This window comes from Mirounga leonina, unplaced genomic scaffold (genome assembly GCF_011800145.1).
Source record: "Mirounga leonina isolate KUSES-001 unplaced genomic scaffold, KU_Mleo_1.0 Mir_153, whole genome shotgun sequence".
Classification (NCBI taxonomy): domain Eukaryota; kingdom Metazoa; phylum Chordata; class Mammalia; order Carnivora; family Phocidae; genus Mirounga; species Mirounga leonina.
In genome coordinates, this window is record NW_023270387.1 from 11847300 (window position 1) to 11868263 (window position 20964).

Consider the following 20964-nt stretch of genomic DNA (forward strand, 5'->3'; position numbering starts at 1 on the left):
CTATCTGACACCTACAACACTATTCTCCTGTCATCTGACTCATCCTTCCTGCCTCACACACTGCCTTATCCTGTCCCCCCAAAACACACCTTCATTAAGGTTCTACCTGGACCATATGCTCATCTCTAGCACCTAATTCACTGTAGGACACACATCGGCACCAAAATATGTGTTTATCACCTAGGTAAGTGAATCAATGCATAATGTAGACCTTCAACTATCAACCCTTTACAGATGACTTTCAAATCTGCATCTCTAGCTCTGCTCTCCACTTCTCTTCTAAACCCTAGGACCACATTTCACACTACCTTCCAAGTATTTCCTCCATGTTCTTATAGTAGCTCAAGTTTAACATATCCCAAAACCAAGCTCATTGTCTTCCCTTATTAAACCCATCGTTCGATTTTTCTGTTCATTGGAAGAGCTGTTCTCTTAAGCTACACAAGTTCAAAAATCGAAGCATACCTTCACTTCTAGTCTTTATTTGCTCTCAATCCCCATTTCCGGTCAGCCATCGAATCCCCTCAATTCTACCTCCATTCTTCCTCCACTGCCACTCTCGTTTCTAATCTAAGCACAAGCTATTGCCAGATTCACATTCCTAAAGCACCAATCTAATGTTACCTCACTGCTCAAAAATCCCTTCAATAGTTCCCAATGACCTCCTGAATTAAATCTAAATTTGGCATTCCAAGATTTTCCACAGTCTGGCACCAGCTATCTTTCCCTAAATCTCAACTAACACTCCGTCTTAGCTTTCCTACCTGTAAACCTTGATTCATGTGGTTCCTCCTCAACCTGAAATATCCTTTCTTCTCACCTCTTTCTTCCCCCTGTTTTCAAGACTTGGTTTAAATGTAGAGCCTTCTGCACTCTAACTCTCTGCCTGCTCCCTCCCCTATGTCCCTGGATGGAAAGACAGAGAGGCCAGTGATCTATAATCTCAACTCCTTATCCAGTTCTTTGCTGTGCCCACCTTCACACCTTCAGGAGCCCCACAGAAAATATAAAGAGAGGAAAGACAAGACAAAGGAGCATCCCTTGTGACTGCCACGGCTTGCTCTCAGTAAACTGGGTGTCATTCTCTCCAGCCTTGTTTTGAACCTGAAGGATTCATTCTGTTTAGGCCAGTGGTTTTCACATCTTTTTCAAAAAGCACTTACTTCAAAGAGAATCCTTCGGCGATCCAATATATAAATGTGGAGTTTCTCTTGCTGAAATGATTAAGAGTGCTTTGGGAACTAGCACCAGGTAAATGTTATAAAATGAATTAACTCTGATCAGTTATCCCATTATAAGTAGATTATACATTCACTTTTTTTTTTTAAGTCTATCGTTTCCTGGCTCCTTTAGTTCATGAAAGGTTCAGGTCATAATCTTCAAGGTGATGACCTCATTTTAAAAAATCCTAAAACCTTGAAAAATGTTCTATTAAAGCATAACTCTGTACGTACTCACCTTATGAAACAAGGATAAAAAGATGTAATCATAGATAAATTAATATGAAAATGGGAGATCGGTTTTGGTTAAAAAAAAAAAAAAGGTGAAGGGAAGTTCTACTACTACTTTAGCTTGAAAGACTAACTTTCTAGACCTGATTCATGCTACAGCATGAATGGAATATAATGCTTGAGGAATAACATTTCAAGAGGAAAAGAAAACTGAACGGGGTGGTTATTTAAAGAATCATCAACTTGTTTTCATGCAAATGACCAGAATAATGAAATAAGCAATCCTGCCAACAGGACCTAGAAGCAATTGCTTTTAAATAGGATGCTTAAAGCATTACCACCTAATTCTAGAAGGAATTGATTAACTAATCTCTCTTCTTTTTCATGAGTAATACCAATCATCTACTATACATTAACGCACTCACAAAATTTGTATTTCAAAGATATAATTTTTCTTGAATATTGTTATCAAATCATTTACTTGACAGTAGGTCATGCTGATAAAGATATATTTACCAAGATTTTTATGGTGAAAAGGAAGGGTTTAATGACAGCAACTTGAGGGATTCCTGAGAAGACAGTGCCTGAAAAAATGTCTACCCAGAAAGGGGGGAAAAATGGCACACGGTAGCAATCACGGCAGATACGTGATTCCACTCAAAACCTCAACTAATTGCAATAATCCACCCACTATGCCTCAGAAAAGCAAGCTATGTAACCTAAGACAATACAGAGCTATACAGCTACAAGGAAAGCATCAATAAAATGCTATGATTCTCCATAATTCAAAGCATTTAAAGCACCAAACACAGACTAGGCTGGATGCACGCCTTAGGCAGGGAGAAGAGAAGTCTAAATGGATGGATGTGAATATGAAGGAACACTGTAGAAATAGGCCATAAAAAACAAGTTATGATAGGTCCTCCTCCCCCTCCCAATACTGTCAGGAAGTGAGAGTTATTGAACAGGCATTGCTTATGACAGTGAGAAAAAAAGGCTGGCCACCCCCTCCCCCTAAAAACGCCTTCACAAGGTCACAGATATATCAGTGTCATAAATGCATTTAAAAAATATTACAGCAATAAACTCCGGTTAGAGTGGGTTCCACCTCTATGTTCACAGGAAAGAACAAACTCCAAACTTCTCCTAAATTAAAAGGTGATGTTAGCAAACTCTCTTCTCCCTCAGCCTGCATATGAGATCTCTCCCATCTTCCCTGTCAGACCCACAGGGAACCTGACCGTTGAAAACTAGATCCGCTATAGGCAAATAAGCTTAATTTTGCCACTCTTTAGCACCAACTACAGACTCTCACAAACAGTGGAAGCATCTTCAAAAGACAGACTGCCTTACCCATCTCATTTTTTTTAAGCATGGCAACAAGCCATTTCTCATGTTTGATCTGACTACCAAGATCTATTTTTTGATCCTGTAGCCACGGACTCCATATATATCTTTATTACTGTACAAGAAAAACTGTTACCCTGAAGTTTAAATTTCTCTAAGTTTGCCATGCCTCTCCTGAGAATATATCTCTGTTTTAAGACAAGACTCTCAGGAAAACGGAGGTGAGGAGGGGCACATGGCCTCATAGAGAAGTTTCTTGGTTTGCTGCCTCAACTATAAAGTGCCAACACAACATGACAATGACTCAAAGTCCAGCCATCCCTGGACTGCAAAGTGATTAAATAAATGGAAAGAGGTTCTCTTCTCTGGGCTGGTAGTCTAAAACTCTCCAACAATTGCCCAATAACCAAGTATGAACAAACACACTAGACGTCAGTCCTTCAGACTGTGAAAAAGTCAAGCACATTGATAGCTCTCCACCTATTATGAGAACAAACAACTTCTATTAAGAATTCTCATTCTATGGGTGCCTGGGTGGCTCAGTCGTTAAGCATCTGCCTTTGGCTCAGGTCATGATCCCAGGGTCCTGGGACTGAGCCCCGCATCGGGCTCCCTGCTCAGCCGGAAGCCTGCTTCTCCCTCTCCCACTCCCCCTGCTTGTGTTCCCCTCTCTCTGTGTCTCTCTCTGTCAAATAAATAAATAAAATCTTAAAAAAAGAATTCTCATTCTAAAAGCTGATAATAAGACAACCCATAAGCAGAATTCAAAAACACAAAGGCCTCGTGCAAATCAAATACCCCAACCACCAGTATTCATAACAAAGGAGAAAAGATAGACTGTATACATATTGGAAATCAGATGGTATAAGAAGAGTAAGTGAGCAACAAACTTTTGGCCAAAGAGTGGAACGTTTCTGTTGGTGGAAAAAACTGGACAAATATAAAATGCACGGGTATATAGGAAGAACTTGGGGCAATTCCGAGAAGCATGTTTAACAGGAAGGAAGAAGCTAAGTCAGATAAAGCCCTTTAGGGAAGTACGGAAGAAAGGCACAAAGAAAAGACACCTAACCGGGGCGCCTGGATGGAGCAGTTGCTTAAGCGTCCAACTCTTGGTTTCGGCTCAGGTCATGATCTCAGGGTCCTGGGATTGAGCCCCGCATCGGGCTCCACGTGGAGTCTGCTTGAGATTCTCTCTCTCCCTCTGCCTCTGCCCCTCCCACTCGTGCTCTCTCTCTCTCTCTCAAATAAAAAAAAAACCGCCTAACCAATCTGAAAGGTAACAGTAAGTTTCCTTGAGGAATCCGTGCTCAAAGTGGATCCCAAAAGTCATGTTAGAATCGGCCATATCGGACATATTGAGGAAAGGGGAACATATAAAAAAACAGAAAGGCCTGAGAGAGCATGGCATATCCAAGAGACATTTACTTTGGTAAAGCAAAGAACACGGTGGGTAGCACCTACAGCCAGTCCTAAGGAAAAGAACATGGTGTGTGTGTCTGGCAGGAAATGAGCTGGAGTTAAGAAGACAGAAGGTGATGGAGGGCACTGAAGGAGCGTCAGCTTTGTCCTCAAGGTGCCAAGAAGATAATTAAAGACTGTAAGCATGAAATCGAATGTATATTTTACAAAAACCAGTGTTAGGGATGCATTACAAGGGACAAGACTAGAGGTAAATGGACCAAGTAAGGGGCACTTCTATCAGTGTGAAACTACTTTTCTCATCTGTAAAACGAGGATAAGGGTAAACTAAGGCAGGGGCGGTGAAACAGAGTGAATGCAAGAGATAAGCAAGACTTAGTAACTAACAGAGGTGAAGGATGAGGAAGTACTCTAATGTCTCCCAGATTGATCAAATGCATGGGGTAGATGGTGGTACCCTTCCTCAGGATAGGAAACACAGGACAGAGGGAAGTTTGGGGAGGAAAGATGCTAGGCTCAATTTCAGACATCTTGAATTTTTGAAAAATATAGTTAAATGTTTAGAAGTACAAGTATTGAAGAAAGACCTGGTTCTGCCACTTATTACTTATGCCTCTTGGACAAGGGGCCTATCATCTTCTCCACTCCCTCATCTGTAAAATGCAGTAAGAGAGGTCACTACTCACAGGGTGATAATGGGGATTAAATGAGATCATGAATGAAAACAATAAAGCAATGATAGTTGCTGTTTGTCATTAATATTTTTTGAGCTAATTGTGGAACCCCTAGACTGAGATATCCAGTAGGCAGTTTTTAGAACATGATCTGACATTTAGATGCCAAAAGGCTGTGTACTTTACAGTAAGTAAATACACCACAACTGGGGAGTGGGGCGGGTCTTGGGAAGAATGGGGGCATTGAGGCTTGAGATACAGATTTGCCAATTTGCTGGAGGAAAAGAAGAGTCAAGAAAGATTGATGAGGAGCAAGGCAAGCCATGGTTATTAAACATCACAGACACACACTGCATTATATGGAAAGGGGCAGTCCCTATTTTGCTGCAGTAACTTGGTGAATTAAATGAAAAAACAGATACAGAATTCTTCCAATGACCCAAAGAGAACTATTACCCTGAAAGGAAGAAATGAAAGAGACGTGAAGATAGTAAAAAAAAAAAAAAAAAAAATGGCTTCTGAGTAAAATAAAGCCAAATGGGGGGAAATCATCAAAATAAATATCAGACCCTTGGATTTTCCAAATAAGGAGAAGGGGTATAGGCAGATGTTAACATAGCTTGTGAAAAAGTATTAAAAAAAAAAAAAAGCTACCATTATTTTTTTCAAAAGGAAAACTAGGAAGGCTCTATGAGAAAGGAGTGAAATTGGCTCCTATAAGAAGGTAGGTGGGAATGTGCCAGAAAACACAGACAAGGAAGACTTCTTTATATAATTTTGATTTTTAAGCCATATTAATGACTTACATGTTCAAAATATATAATTAAATCAGGAGGTGAAGAAAAAAAACTAAAATTGAATATAAACAGAAACAAATGATCTTAACTATGTATTTATATATATATAATTGATCACACACACACACAGAAAAGGAACTAACTTGTGAACTTGTAAACATAGTATTCCATCTATCCTCCGTGGGATCTACTTTAAAGGCAAAGAGATTGGCAAAAAATCTTCAACTTTATTTGGTAGGTTTGTTGTCTACAGTGGTCTTGGTAGAGTAATTTCAAAAATTTTTTGTATTAATTATAAGACATGGGCATGGTTGGGAACCAAGGTTCTCACCAGGGGAAAAGAAAGATACAAACAAGGAACAGGAGGAGGAAAAGAATGTTGAGGTATTAACTGGAATTGATATATAGAGAGAGAGGGAGACATAGATAGTTTATATATATATATATATAATTTATATGTATAAATTTATATACAAACACGTACTAAAATATTTAATAATTTAATATTTGTAAAATTATAATATATAAAATGTATAAATAAATATATAAATGTATTATACATATATTCTAGTTCTGTCCGCTGAAACAAGAAGTCAATAGCAATGAGCACAACTCATTGGTATCTAAACACCACTCCTCCACTGAAAGGAGTCAGGACTTCTTGGAGAAATAGGAGATTCCAGGTCTGGGGCAGGGAAAATACAAGGTGAACTTAGACATCTTCTTACAATAGAAAATAAGAAAGTACTTAAAAATTAGAGGAGATGTATCAAAAGGAAGTGAGAGCCAGACCGAGGGGTTCCGACTGGCCAAATGTGACATAATGAAATACAGTACACTGATTTTTTTTTTTTTAATCTAGGAGTCTATTGTGATTTTCAAAAAAGAGGAGAGGAGGGAAAGGGCAAGTCCTTTACACAAGAATGCTTCTACCCAATGTAGAGAAATGACAGAATTAGAAAAATCACCATTTTGTTACCACCAGTGTAAGACTTGATTCAGACAAGGTCTATCAATGCTGCCAAAACCACTACGTGAAGTGTTTTTAGGGAACAGGATGTTCAATCTCAAAAGAGCCCACAAATTACTGATTAATTACAAAGGGACAAAAATGGAGACCTCTGTAAATCCACCAAAACTAAACTTCTATCGTCAACCAAGGCATCAACGTACCGTCACTGTTAATGGGACAGACTGAGGTAAGACTATTGGAAGCGACGACAACAGCTATGCAGTGCTCTTGACCATGACTGCAATCCGAATCAAACAATGAGGAAACGATCACAACTGTGGGACATTCTCCAAAACATCGCTGTGGACTGAACAAAATGTCAACACCATTAGAGACACCACCCCACTCCTAAAAAAAAAAAGTGGAAGGCAAAGGAATGCTTCTAGATTAAAAATAAAAAGAGGGATGTGAAAACCAAATCCAGTGTACAATCTCCTCTCCGATGGATTCTGGATCAGAGAGGACAAAGAAACACATATAAAGAGTATTAATGGAACAACCGGGGAGATTTGAATATGGACTAGACATTAGATAATATTACTGAATCAGTGTTAAATTTCTTGAACGTAATAATGGCCCCAAGGTTACGCAGGAAAATGTCCTTATTCTCAGGAGTTGGAGCGATGCGCCGAAGGACTCAAGGGCAAAGGGCCGCTATGCCCACAGCTTGCTTTCACGTGGTTCAGAAAAAAAAAAAAAAGGAAAAAAGATAATGTGAGTATACATGACTTAGAGAGCTAGATAAAGCAAATGGACAAATCACCTGATGAATCCAGGTAAGGGGTTTACAAGCATTCATGATACTTTTAACTTTCCTGTGGTTTTAAGATTTTTCCAAAATGAAAGTTAAGAAAAAATAGACTACAACCTTCTGCACAACAGAGCCCAACCTACCCAACTATGAATGTGCCTAATTTAATGTCTGGTATAAAAGCAGACACTCATTTTAAAAATAATTTTTAAATTCTCATTTTTCTACCAAATGCCTTATGGGTTAGTTACAGAAAACATCAAGTTCTTGGTTTAAATAGAGTATATAAACTATAAGAGATGGAGTAAAATAATAAAGTCCTGTCTGTGTTTTAAAGCCCCCAAATTTGAGGTTATAATCACTGCCAGTTTCTCCAAGGAGCCTGGATGATTCCATTTACTTCCAAAGAACGTTCGATTCCAGGTGGGATCTTACTGCCACTTTGTTCTCCAGTCTCACCTTAAAGAGAGTTGAGTACATTCTGAATTAATCCTTTCAGCATAGTATTTCTCAGTATTCCCAAACATGATCACAGAAGCAGTTGTAGCCAAGCCATAATCCCTATCCGTAAGGAGCGGCTGTTTTCCTAAGAGCCATATACATATAAAATACTTTCTTCTCAAGTACATTCCTACATATGATCTTATTTTATTTTTTAACACCCTGTAAGGTAGGTTGTTTTTGCTGCTTTTAACTCATGAGTAAAGCACTAGGTTTTACTATTCTGTAACCTAAACTGGGTATTCCGCTTGCCAACCTGGCCCAGAGATGGAAGAGATTTGCTTCAGAAAAGGGAACCGAACAGCAACTAACATTCATGTGATGACTAACGAAACTAAAAGAAAGGAGACAGAGGCCTCTTCACCAGGATGTGTGCTCACAAGATATGCACAAAGAAAAGTGAAGTTCAGTGTCATTTAAGCTAATCTGTACTTGAACCTTTTAAGAGATAAAACCATTTGAGCAGTAATTTAGTACGAAATTAACTTGGGGGTTTTTTTTCTCCCTATCTATGAAGTTTTCATTGTTTAAGTAGGGGTTTCTGCAAGAGGAATGAAGCGATGCTCCTTTCCTATTCAGAAAAGAGAATCAAGCTAATGACTTGTAGTAACGTCAGGGTGGCTTGGCTTATCACAGGTATATCCATCCAGCAAAGAACCAAACACATATCACATTTGAACATACAACCTTTTTCCCAAGACTGTCCCCAAATACAACGTAATAATCAAGTGTTTTCATATCACCGAATTATCATGCTATATAATCTTCTACTAGCAAGCTCAGAACTTGGTAGGGGAAGGATGCCGGACAAAAAAAATAAGGGAAAACCGCTGGCAGATAGTATTACCAGATAAAGGCTTTGAAAAGATCCTTAAGATAACAAGATTAGCAGTTAGACTGAGAAACAAAGTTTTCATTTTTTTCTTAAGCCAGTGACAATGCACCCTCTATGTGATCAACAAAAATGCGACCCATCCTGATGCTAGAGATGACTGAACTTAGTTAGGCAGCACTGCCCCCGAAGTCAAAGCTCTTTAGAAAGCGGGCTAGTAAAAGCCGGGGCTTTAGTACACTGTCCGTCTAGCTCCCCAGGTAGGTAGTTCTTAATAACTAGACATTCTGAACATGAGCACCAAACACTCTTCTAAGAGGGTACATCTTTTGGATCATCTTCAGAGGGGTACGTCTCATTGATGCCAAGTCAGTGGCTCCCTCTTACTCTGACCCAGAATTCTGAAGTCTTCCTACTCCTGAAGACTCGACTTTTTGTCTGAAAGCCTCACTTTGCCGGCGTGTAATTTGTTAAGTCAATCACACCATTTTCATGCTGTAGTAAGTGCCCGTATGCAAACCTGTCCTACCAAACAAAGACTCAATATACGGTCGGCACTCCAATGCTGAAAGTTTTCATTAAAATAAATAGCCACAACGTCTGCATGCTTCAGCTTACTGTAAAGAAACATACTCATGTATATACCAGTAAAGCAGAAAAAGAAAGGTCTGTATCGGGGTAGAGCTTGGATAAGCACGTGTTAGTGAAACTGAAGATGCAAAAGGGAGATGCTTCTTTGCAAGGGAGGCAAGGAGCATCAGCAGGCCTCCACCTAGAAACCAAAACAGTCAAGTGAAAAAACAGGGAAGAAAGCAGTTTCATGCAAAGACCACCAGCTGAAGACTGAGAGCAGAACCCCTTTCTTCCTCAGTTCAACGGAGAATCATTTGTCTTCCAGTCCCACCAGGACTGGGCTGGAAAAGTAGTGTGAAATGGGGGCAATTAGAGAAGGAGGGATAAGAAAGCAGTTGAGGAAGGAACAACCTAAAGACAGAACATGGAGGACTGCGAATCGGATGCAAGAAGCAAGAATCTGAGATTAGGTTTTCTGGAAGGGCAATGTCACGATCGTGTCCAGAAAAGAATCACAACGTGGGTAGGTAGTAGGTAGGTAGACTTACATCCTGACTAGCAGAGGCTGGGGTCAGGGGAATTGGTTGGGAAGCTTCTGCTAGTAAGACATGGTTCAGAGACGATGTCGAGGCTTCCAGAGAATGTCGTGGAGAAACAATCAGCCCCATTTTATTTCTGTCCAAGAGCGAAAGCTAAGGAGGGAAAAAAAAAGACTCCAAATTTCAGGGCCTCGGAGACCAGGACGACGGTGGTGTCATTTGCAATAATGGAGACTTTGAGAAAAGTTGATACCTATGGCAGAAAAGATGAAAGGTTCAGTTTCTGACATGTTAACTTTCACATTAATCAGAACCAAGTGGCGATCTGGTACAGACAATGGGAGAGATGGGGCCAGTGAACCCTTTGTTTGTAGGCAGGTTCCTCCCTGTCCCCTGCAGGGACCTCATAACTTAATTCCAATCTGACACTGCAGTCCAGTGCTGGATAGCTGAAGAGCGCCTACCTTACCGAGGAAGACTGCCAAGAGCAAAATACTTCTTCCAGGCATTTTTAAAAGTCCATGTCACTGGAATATCATCTTCAAACACTGAGTAGCATTTTAAATATATATCACAGTGCTTTCATTTCAAGCCTATTTAACATTCCTGAAATATCTAGATCAAAATGTTGGGTCAAATGACTCTATTCCGGTAAAATATCTACTAAAAGAAAAAATTTTCCCCACCCACCCCACATCCCTCTTAAGATAATCACCCCATTCAAGACACCTGTCAGTCATAACAGATTTTTCTCAGTGCTGCTTTCTCTCAACCTTGCTACCAAGTTGTTCTTTTGAGTAATAATAAAGGCCACACGTCATTTTTGCGGTGCATGTATATAAATACCTCCAGCTCCCTTTCTTCTAACCCTAGTTCAAGGCCAGCTGCACCAAAGCTTTTGAGAACCAGCACTGGAAGATCTTCAAAGAGAAACTGCCCATTAACCACAACAGCAGTTGCTGGCTAGAGCCTGCAATTTAAATCTCTGAAAAAGAAACTGTGGCTTCTGAAATTTCAACAAGGAGGTGCCGCTTGTAATTACAAACATTCCAGTGGGTCCCTTCCCTCATTGATGGTTTCCAAACAAAGGCTTTTTATTCGATTTTGGTGGCACTCCCGATGGAGGCATTCCTTCGTGCTCTGCTGGTGCAAAGGCCAGCTCAGAAGAGGGGCGCAGGAGGCGGGTTTTTACCTGGCCAGGAATGCCCAGACCCCTCAAAACCATCTCATGTGTAATTACTTGTTTGGCTGGAAACCAAAAAACCAAATGCTTCAGATTTATAGTCCACATTAAATACATTTGCAAAAGAACCTCTTAACACACACACACACACACACACACACACCCTTCACATTTCATGAACCTTGAAAAATGGAACCAACCTATCTTCCCATAAACCAAAGTTCAGAAATTAACCCTGAAGCATTCCAGCATTTCTAGCTGAAAGTAAAAAATCCTCTTTTAAATCAACAGGGCAAATACAGAGAAGTAAAAATAGTAACCTTTATTCTCTGCCTACCACCCCGAACCCCCGTCCTACAAAAATAAGGCCCAGATACTTACAGCTTGTTGTTTGGGTTTCCCACACCAAAGAAGGCATTCTGTGATCACTTCGGTTACAGAATACAGGCTGAAATTAGCACTTAGCCAGTGCGAGCCGAGAAAAGACATTTTTTTCTTTTAAGCCATATATTCACAAAACGCAAAGGCATTTATACCACGGAGGCATTCAAAGATAAATACATGAATGAGGTATCTCACAGCCATCAAACTAAAATAGCCTTGCCTACAGAAGTCCTCAGACAGAGAGCATTCATTATGAGAACAACTGGAAATGGCCAATCTCGCCATGGGTGCTTTCCATAGTGCGCCACAGTTGAGGGATTAGCTACAATTACGGCATATTTACACAACCATATTTACACAACAATAAAACTCATCTTATCCGATCCAAACAAAACCTTGCTCAAAATAAACCAAACCACACGAAAAGGTCTCGGGTGCAGGCAGTGCAGGCAGTAATCGGCGCTCTGGCTTCTCTAGTTTCTGCCTCGGCTTTGCACCACCATAATAAGCCTTCACCCTACCTCGGTCAAGCATGGGTATGGCCAACGTTCTGTATTAGCAGTTGAGAAAATGTACCTTCAGTTCAGGATACTGTGATTTTGGGGCGGGGTGGGGGAGGGAACTGTATCTTACAGAGAATCTTTCTAAAGTAAATTATGTTGAATTTGTTTGAAATTTGTTGAAACTCATCTGGAAAGCAGAGGAAGCATACAGAGGACAGACTGACCACAGGTGGGTAATTTACGGAACTGGGTGATTGGCACACAGGGTTAATGATGGTATGCTTCCTACTTTTGCATATATTTGGAAATCTCCATAATAAAATGGAAAAATAAAGAAAATATGATCAATGTAAAAAAAGTCATCTTGCAAAAAAAATTTTTTTTTGCTTTAAAAGAAATTATTCTCAGCTTTTTCTCTGCTTAAATGAAAAGGGACATATATCTGGTAAGAAAAATCCAGATCTGTTCTAGCTCCTGACTTAAGGATTCTTCCTTTTTTTCCTTAGTTACATGGAACCAGTTCTACTGTTAATATTAATGCTTGAAAAGACAAATCAAGAGCTGAAAAATCTAAAGCTGGGCTCCCGGACCAGAGTTTTCGCACATTTGACTTATTACTGTGACACAAATCCAAGAGCTCTCCCCTATGAAGGTGTTTTGGACGACATTCATGTTGTGACTGCCAAATAAAGTCCAGAGGTTTCAGAATCATTTGTAAACACCAAAGACAACCTTACCAAGAACTAGTCCTTTTATCTCAGAGGTCACTCCTCTGACCCATGGGTTTATTACCTAGAACAACAATTAATCTTGCTGTCTTCACAATATAAACTAGGCCTAGCCAAGGTATGGTGTGCCCATGATCCACATCCCTCACTGGGGCATCCCTGCTGGGAGGTAGAACTGGTTTGCTGACTCCACATCAAGGGACCTGGTCCCCGTCCAGGCTGTGTAGCTGACTTATCCTCAGTTCCACGGTCAGCAGGGTCCTTCCCTCTCCGGGCTTGGGCTGCCTCACTACAAAATAATGAGATTTCACCAGATGATCTGTAACATCCTTCCCCTTACAAAAATTCCACGATTATAAGAATCTGTAGTTCCTCAACAGGTAATAAGAAAAAGGAGCTTTGGTGTTAAAATGTTACATTTTCTATTCCACACGTTTCAATGTGAATATGAATATCTGATTGGGTGAGTTTCGTGTATATGTGCACATACGTGTACATACGTGTGTGTATATATACATATTTGTATGAGTGCACATACATACTGACTGATACCATTAGGTATTTATATGGGACTAATTGCTTCCAACTCAAAGCAGCAAATTTTCAATTCTGCAACAGATGTCGCTATGTGATTTCTCCTTTCTATGCTGGATTTTCAGTTAAAAATGCCCAACGTAATGGTCAGTACTATTCTTCCCAAGAAAGAGATACAGCATTTGAATCCTTAGGATTTATTTCTTATAAATTTTCTTCATACGCTGGTAAATTTCCATTCAAATCATAGCATAGATTAGTTTGGCCCAATTTAAGAGATCTCCCACATAAAAATGGGCCTTTTGTTAAGCACACACACACACACACACACCCATTTTTTAAATGTAAATTCTAAGTGGCCGATTAGGCATTAAAATGTCACGTACAAAAACCCAGAGAATGAGACAGTTTCTATTCACAGCAATACTATCAATTTTTTAAAGCCTGAAAATCATTCAGCAATGCAGGCCAAGGAATTATAAAAATTCACTATGTATGAGGCCAAAATGTACCAGGTGTGGGCAAAAGTCACAAAAAACTCCAAGAGCACCATTAATGATAATGAAAATTCTGGATTTCAGTTGGTACAGCATTTCTTTAAAAATAAATAGTAAGACTAGTATTATCGTTTGCAAGATAGCTTACCGATCTGACATTCTCTATCAACCACTTCTTGACACATGTCAAAAAAAAAAAAATAACAGCTCTTTCCCTTCAACCAGTATGTCCTCCAATGACCATCAGTCTCAACAGGTAGCTAGCACAGTCTTCTGCTGAAATTCAGAGCTAGGAGAAAGCATTTCAAAATCTCTCTTTTAGACCCAGGAACCTGTTACCTTCTGGGCTTTTAGAGGGAGTGGAGCGAGATGAGCAGTCAGGGAGGTCCAGGACCGACTCGATAAGAATATGAAGTCAGGAAGTGGGAGAGGAAGCGAAAGTGTCCTGCTTGTTGGCTTCTTCCCTGTCCCACTCCCCTTTACCAGGAGGGCCATTGGGGAAAACTGGGTAAAGCATGTACAACATCCATATGAATAAAGCTCTTTGTTCCAGAGAACTGCCTGCTCTTTTATTCCCCCCTTTTTCCGTATTTGTTCATTTCAAAAGATTGCTCAATGGGCCTCTTGTTCCTCCAAAATGTCCCAGGCAAATAATGCAAGCTTGTCTCGTCACACAAGTCACTAAATGAAGCCTTGTGCGTCTCCAGTGACACACTGTAAATATAAAGTGGCATTAATGAGGGATATTTTATCAAAGCTATCACAGACAAGTGCAAGTCCCTCCTGCGGCTATTCAATTTGATGCAGGGAAAGGAAACAATAGCAGGCCGGCACTTTTTGCAAAGTCCCCATCCCCGGTATACAAGCCCCAACAGGCCGAGACAAGCCAAACTCAGCCCCTGGGCTTCCCAGCACCATCACAAACCCCCACCCATCAGCCAACCTCTCTAATGCTAAAAAAGGTAAGAGGAGGGCAATCAACCACAGGTTCCCGGCAGGCAGGAGAATCAACACCATGCATGCACCTAACACGTAACAGGCGTGATTTACACGGAGGAGTGAGTTTTCACAACCCCATTGCAGCTGCGTTTCATTAACATCCACTTAATCCACACAGCACAGGAGGGATGGGAGATTTTTCTCCAGGGGATGGATGGATTCAGTGACAGGGGAAGACGGAATCAGGACCTCCAGCATGATGGCCCCAGATCGCTATCCCAGCCAGCATGTAAATGAAACACGCCTAATGAAGTTAGAAGGCAACACCAACAGGTTTCTCTAACCTGACAGTGGCACCTGGAGGCCTCTGGAGAAAGCTTAACGGGAGAGGATGAAGGAAGCAAAGTCCCCCAGTGCCTGCCTGGAAGTCTCCTCTGGGTGCCCAAGATCTGGGGGCTAGGCCAAGACCCCTTCCCAAAGCCATCACCAAAAAATGCCTAAGAGAAAAACAGATTTAAAGAAAGTCATTTCACCCCCTCACTACAAATCAAACCCAATTACTTTCTAATTTGAACACAATCTGATAACCAGCGTACAAACAGGGATGTACACAAGAGCAAGAAGCTGCTTCCATGGTAACTGGCAACAGAATTTTCTTGTAGCTTTGACATGCACGGTTGAGTTCCAGACCGCTCCTTTCGGAGTCCGCATACATCCCTCGCTGGGAAGGCAACTTCTCACCGCCAGATAGTTACAAATAATACTACTGTTGCTACTACCCGGTGCCGTCAATGAGCAGGCTCGACAGACGAGGTATCAGCTAATCCTACTCTGCTGCCCAGCGGCATTGCACAGCTCCCATCTTTAGTCAAAAGGCAATATCCCCGGCCAGCGCTGTCCCCCCCCCCTTTTTTTTTTGCAGCCAATACAAGTCTATTGTTGCCTCTATTATGCGCCAGTTACCGAGCCTTTACTCACGCTCACGTTTAACCGACATTGGCGCTTTTTACAATGCAGCAGCATGAGGGATCTCTTTCAGGAACATTTTATTGAACCCATCCAGTCAGAGACATCACCCGAAATGAAGTTGTAACCACACCGGCATAGGCTGAACCCAATTATCTCGTAACTCATAAATTAAGAATTCACAGAGGAAAAACACATAAACAACATCCGGAGACAAGCAGTGCCATGGAAGAAAAAAATCCTCAGCTCCGGAACAGAGCTGCTGCCAGATTCCCACCCCTGTACATCCCTGATACGTTCCCCAAGCCGAGATCCCTTGCAAGCCTGTTGGCGGGGGGGGGGGGGGGGGGGTAGTAGAAACCAAGCCGGCATCCCCCAAATCCAAAGCTAGCACCTCCGACATCCCCATTTCCTACAGCGTGTCTCCTGCGGTGTTTACGTAACTGTGTGTCCTCTAGCGTGTAAACAAAAGGCACAGCCCAAGCGGAGAGGAGCCCGGTAGAGGCACGGTGGCCCCAGTGCTGCGCCCGCCGCGGCCGGGGGCTCCGCAGGTGGGGGCTGAGCTCCCGGTGTCCTCCGCCACTTGTTGCTCGCGGGTCTTGCAGCTCCCAAGCTGCAAGGAGGGGCTTTGCAGGCGCCGAGCCCTGCTGCATCCCCTCCTGCACCTCCCGCCGCCCCCCCACCCCGCGGGCCCCGTGCCTCCCGGTCCCGCTCCCCGCCCGGAGCCCGCAGCGGGCGCCCGGGGGGTGCGGGGACGCCGCGCAGCGCGGCGGCGGCGGGAAGGGGAGGCAGGGTGCAGTACGGCTAGCCTCTCCGCTGGGGAAGAGCTCCGGCTCCCTTTTGTTAGCAAAAGCAAACACTGCCCTCTTCTTTCCCGACCGCGCCAACGCGCCCGGCACACGGGCAGCCACACTTCGTGCTCCTGCCGAGTGCTCGGCGTCTTGGGGGCAGGGGCCCGGCGTGCAGAGCCGCCCCTGAGCAAATGCCCAAGACAGCTCCGCACACAGGGGGCGCCCGGAGGCCCGCAGGGTGCCCGCCTGGCCGCAGAGGCCGCGAACCTCTCTCCACCACCCTCGGGCTGCCGAAAAGGACCGGCAGCCTGTGAATCCGGCGTCCCCACTCGCGACGGAGGACGCCGCGGGGCAAGCGGGCTGCGGGCTCCCGGCTCCTTCCCGCAGAGGCGGCGACAGCAACCCCCCCCTCCCGGGGCCGGGCCTGAGGAACTTTCCCTGCCTGGAGCCGAGCCCGGGAGCCCCGCAGCCGGGCGGCGCGGGGCGGGCGGGGGGGGTGCGGAGGGCTGCGATAGGGCTGGAGGGAGACACGAGGGGCGCGCGGTTCGGAGGACTGGGGGAGAAAGGCAGAGCGCGGGGAGCGCAGGAACGGCGACAAGTCTGGGGATGTCCTGTGGATCGGTGAGCAATCACGCTGGAGGTGGCTGCTAGTCAGCCATGGGGAGGCTTGGGGGATAGAGATTTAGGGGGCCCGATGGAGAGGTGGGGGCGAATGGGCAGCCCTGGGACGGGAGGACCTGCAAGTTACCGGGACAACAACGAGTTTGGGAGGGTCCGGAAGGTTGGGGGGTGCCTTCCATCCATCCCCTTCTCCCATATTCTCGAGCCCCCGGGCCCCCCGTTCTCACTCCACTCCGCACCCCGCGCCAAGCCGGGGAGAAGAGGTGTGGGTGCAGCCATCCCTAAGGGCTCCAATTCCCACCCAGATGGGCAAGGGAGAAGGGGATCACCGATCCCCTCTGCCCCTTCCATCTCAGCCCTGAGTTTCCTCTCCACACTCCCTCCGATTCGGATTTAGGAAGTGGGGGAAGGTTGTCATGGAAACGTTTCCCCCTTCCACGGCTATGGCTACTGGGGTGCCTTAGGAGATTTAGAGGGCCAACCGGCTGGTGCCCACACCTACCTGTGGGGATCAGTGCCGCGGCGGAGAGGAGCAACAGCAGAAGCCGGAGTCGGAGCCCGGGAGGCGCCGCCGCCGCCGCCACCGCCGCCGCCACCGCCGCCGCACACTGGGATCCGCTCGGCAGCACAGCACTCGCCATGTCGGGCACCTGCCTCAGACTGGCGGCGGTGGCTTCCTCGGGAGCCCGAGCGGACAACTAATGAGATGCTAATGACATGCGCTGGGGGGCGGAGTCCGGACCGACCAATCACAGCGCCGGTAGCCCAACCCGGCTCTCGGAGGACTCGCCCCCTCCCCCACCCCGCCCCCTGGCGCTGGCGTTCGGCGGCGCGCCCGCGCCACCGAGGGGCGGGGCCAAGGGGAGGGGCGTATGCAAATGTGTTTATGTTAAAATTCGTTTTCGCTTCCCCGGGATCAAGGAAAGTGTTCTCCTGGGCGCCTGGCTTGTGGGGGCTCGGGCTCCAGGGGGCGGGTCTCGCTTCCCGTACACCTATATTAAGAATGTATATAGCAGTCGCTATAGCCGACCGACGACTGGAGAATCTCCCTAGGAGGAGGCTCCCCTGCCTGGTACACCGAGTGCATCTGGCCTGGAAACCACACGTTGCAAATTTCCGTCGCTCACCTTGCACCGAAGGAATAGATCTTTGGGAAACGGGGGCTGTTCGGGAGTGGAGAGTGAGAATGCAGGTCCCCGGATTGACAAAACAATCTGGGAGAAGTGCATGCGTGCTTTGCACGTCCGGCGGAGCGGGCAAGCCCGCTCAACAACCTAGCGGTAGACTTGGGCATAGTTGGGAGAAGGGAGCCCGAGTCGGGCTCTGGGATTTTCGAGTCGGTATCTTTGCTGTAGATTTTCCGGAAAGGTAGATCGGGGAGGGTCGGCTCCGGCTCCCCGGCTCGCCGAAGGTGTCCTTCCTGCCTTTTATATATATGCGTATTTAATACATTTGGCATGTGTAATAATACATATTTACGATTACACACATCCAACAAAAAATCTTTTCTGTCACGGCTTCGGGGTGGTGGGCGGAGACGGGGGGTGTGTGTGAAGATAGGGTCTGCCATCTTCCTCCTTTGGGGTTCAAACCCATTCCCTCCTTCTCTACGCCCCCAGTCCCTCCTAAGGCGGCTGGGGCACCAACAGGTGCTCTGAGCTTCCCGTGTCTCTAGGAGAGGTTCTCCCGGCTGAAACGATTTGCTTCTCCAGACTGTCTTTCTCTCTCTGAAATTGCCTCTGCTTTCTTTTCAACCAGGCAGCCGGCTCTCTTGTTTGTATGCTTTTTAATTACTTATTTTCTTCCCCTCTAGAAGATCGTATGCGCTCTGACCCTCTGTTGCTCAAGCATCAAATTGAAGGACGAGCCATATTAAGTGTAAAGGTTTATAATAATTTAAGTATTCATAGAATGCAGAACAATAAGATGTAGGAAATACAATTTGCATAATAAATATCAATATCACAACAGCTAAAACAAACCATGACAAATTATCTGTGGCTAAATGACCAAGAGATTACTGAATGTAAATTGCTAAGTCTGAGCTGTAGTCTAGAGGACTTGCCTGGCCCTCTGTCCTCATCTAGCTAAAAGGAAAATAATAATAATAAATAAATAAATAAATATTACATATCAAAAAGGAAGTGAAGATCTGCCAACCCACCAAATGAGATACATTTAAAAACAGCCTGCTATTATCCATTATGCATAAACTAATTTCAAGACTGCCCTGTCTTTACAGCCCTGGATATTCTGCTCTGTAATTACAAGCCCTGATGCATGAACTATAGGCAGTCCTCCAGAAGTCAGGAAAGTTCCAGCAGACACACAGTGCTACATGAGACAGGAAACCATCACCACGTGGTGACCAGAATAATGTCCAATCTGCAAAGTCCTACCTAGCCTTATCACCTCTGGAAGTACAGCTACCTGGACAGACCAAAGGCAGAGTGGAGAGTCCCACCAAAATCAGGATAAAAAAATTTGAGGTTATATGTATGTTGAAAGTGATGTGTAGGGATGCCTGGGTGGCTCAGCTGGTTAAGTGTCTGCCTTCAGCTCAGGTCATGATCCCAGCGTCCTGGGGTTGAGTCCCACATCAAGCTCCTTGCTCAGCGGGGAGCCTGCTTCTCCCTCTGCCCCTTCCACCTGCATGTGCTCTCTCTCTCTCTGACAAATAAATAAATAAAATCTTTAAAAAAAACGATAATGTGTAAACAATAAAGTAAGGTCCTATATGCCAGGAACTCTAGCACCCTAGCTCAGTGTAATATTTATATTTGCTATTATTATTACTAGTCTTGCAATTATTGAGTTTTTATTAAGTATTTTGCATACATAATCTCATTTAATACTTGGAACAATCCCCATGGCACATACTATTATTTCCCATTTTATATTTTTTAAACATAGTTAGAAAAATTAAGCAATTGCCCGGAGGTCAAAGCTTCTGAGGTGCAGACAGGGCTTGTGCAATTAACCACTATGCTATACTGGCCTCAACAAATATTTGTTAAGTGAATGAATAAACATCACATTACAATGCATGAATAATAAGCATAGGATAGCTCCATTTTTAACATAAGGCAAAAATATGCCAGCAACTGAGAAACATTTTTTTAAATAACAGGATTGCATTATACTCCTAAGGAAAAGCATTCCTTATGAGGCTGAATCTCTCAGAGAACCTAGTTAGGCCCCAAGCCTCCCACACTAGGAACACAGTATGGGGACATTGGAAGATGTGGAGTGTTTTTATCTCCCTTCTTTCTCTTGGCACATCAAATGAACACCTACTCAAATTTCCAATTGGCAAAGAACAATATGGGACATTTCTGTAGGAAATGCTAATGCTGTGTGACTTACCTCACCAGAGGAATGCAAATAGCTTTAGAAATTCTACCCCAAAACTGCCACCTGTGTCATAAGCTTCAGGAACCTGCACATCCAACTTCCCTGGTCATGGGACATCTTTAGCCCTGGTCTGCATGGAAAGACCCAGAGCTGAAAATTTAGGATTAAGCTATTGCTACCCTATACACTAGCCACGCTCCTCTCCGCACCCACCCCCCATCTCTTTCACACTGAAGATCTCGCCAAGCGATTTAACATATGGAACATGTGAAGAATGTATCAAATTCCCACAGCCGCTAAGTACAAGTTATGACTACTCTGGTTTTCTCATAGTAAAGCTCGTCATTTTCTGCTTCGTGGACCAGAACTCCTCACCAACGACAAGTTCCAACATTTTTCCCCTTGCTACATGGATTTAAACAATTTTGAAAGCCAGATGGTGTTTTTGCCATTTATAACTGATAATCAATTGTTTTGTGAATTTAATTTTTCAAGAAAGAACTGAAATACTTATCAGAATTACAATCTGGGGACTTCTTGTGTTAAAATAAAATTGCCAGTGCCT

General features: G+C 43.9%; 1 protein-coding gene across 3 annotated transcripts in view; it reads right to left on the bottom strand.

The window, feature by feature from the left end:
• CADM1 (cell adhesion molecule 1) overlaps positions 1-17692 on the bottom strand; it is a 322495-nt gene extending 304803 nt beyond the window's left edge. For all 3 annotated transcript variants that reach the window (XM_035008994.1, XM_035008993.1, XM_035008992.1), the window contains exon 1: positions 17548-17692. In XM_035008994.1, the coding sequence (XP_034864885.1) occupies positions 17548-17686 (139 nt within the window). In that variant the 5' untranslated portion in view covers positions 17687-17692. The remainder of the gene's footprint in view (positions 1-17547) is intronic.
• Between the last annotated feature and the right edge of the window lie 3272 nt (positions 17693-20964).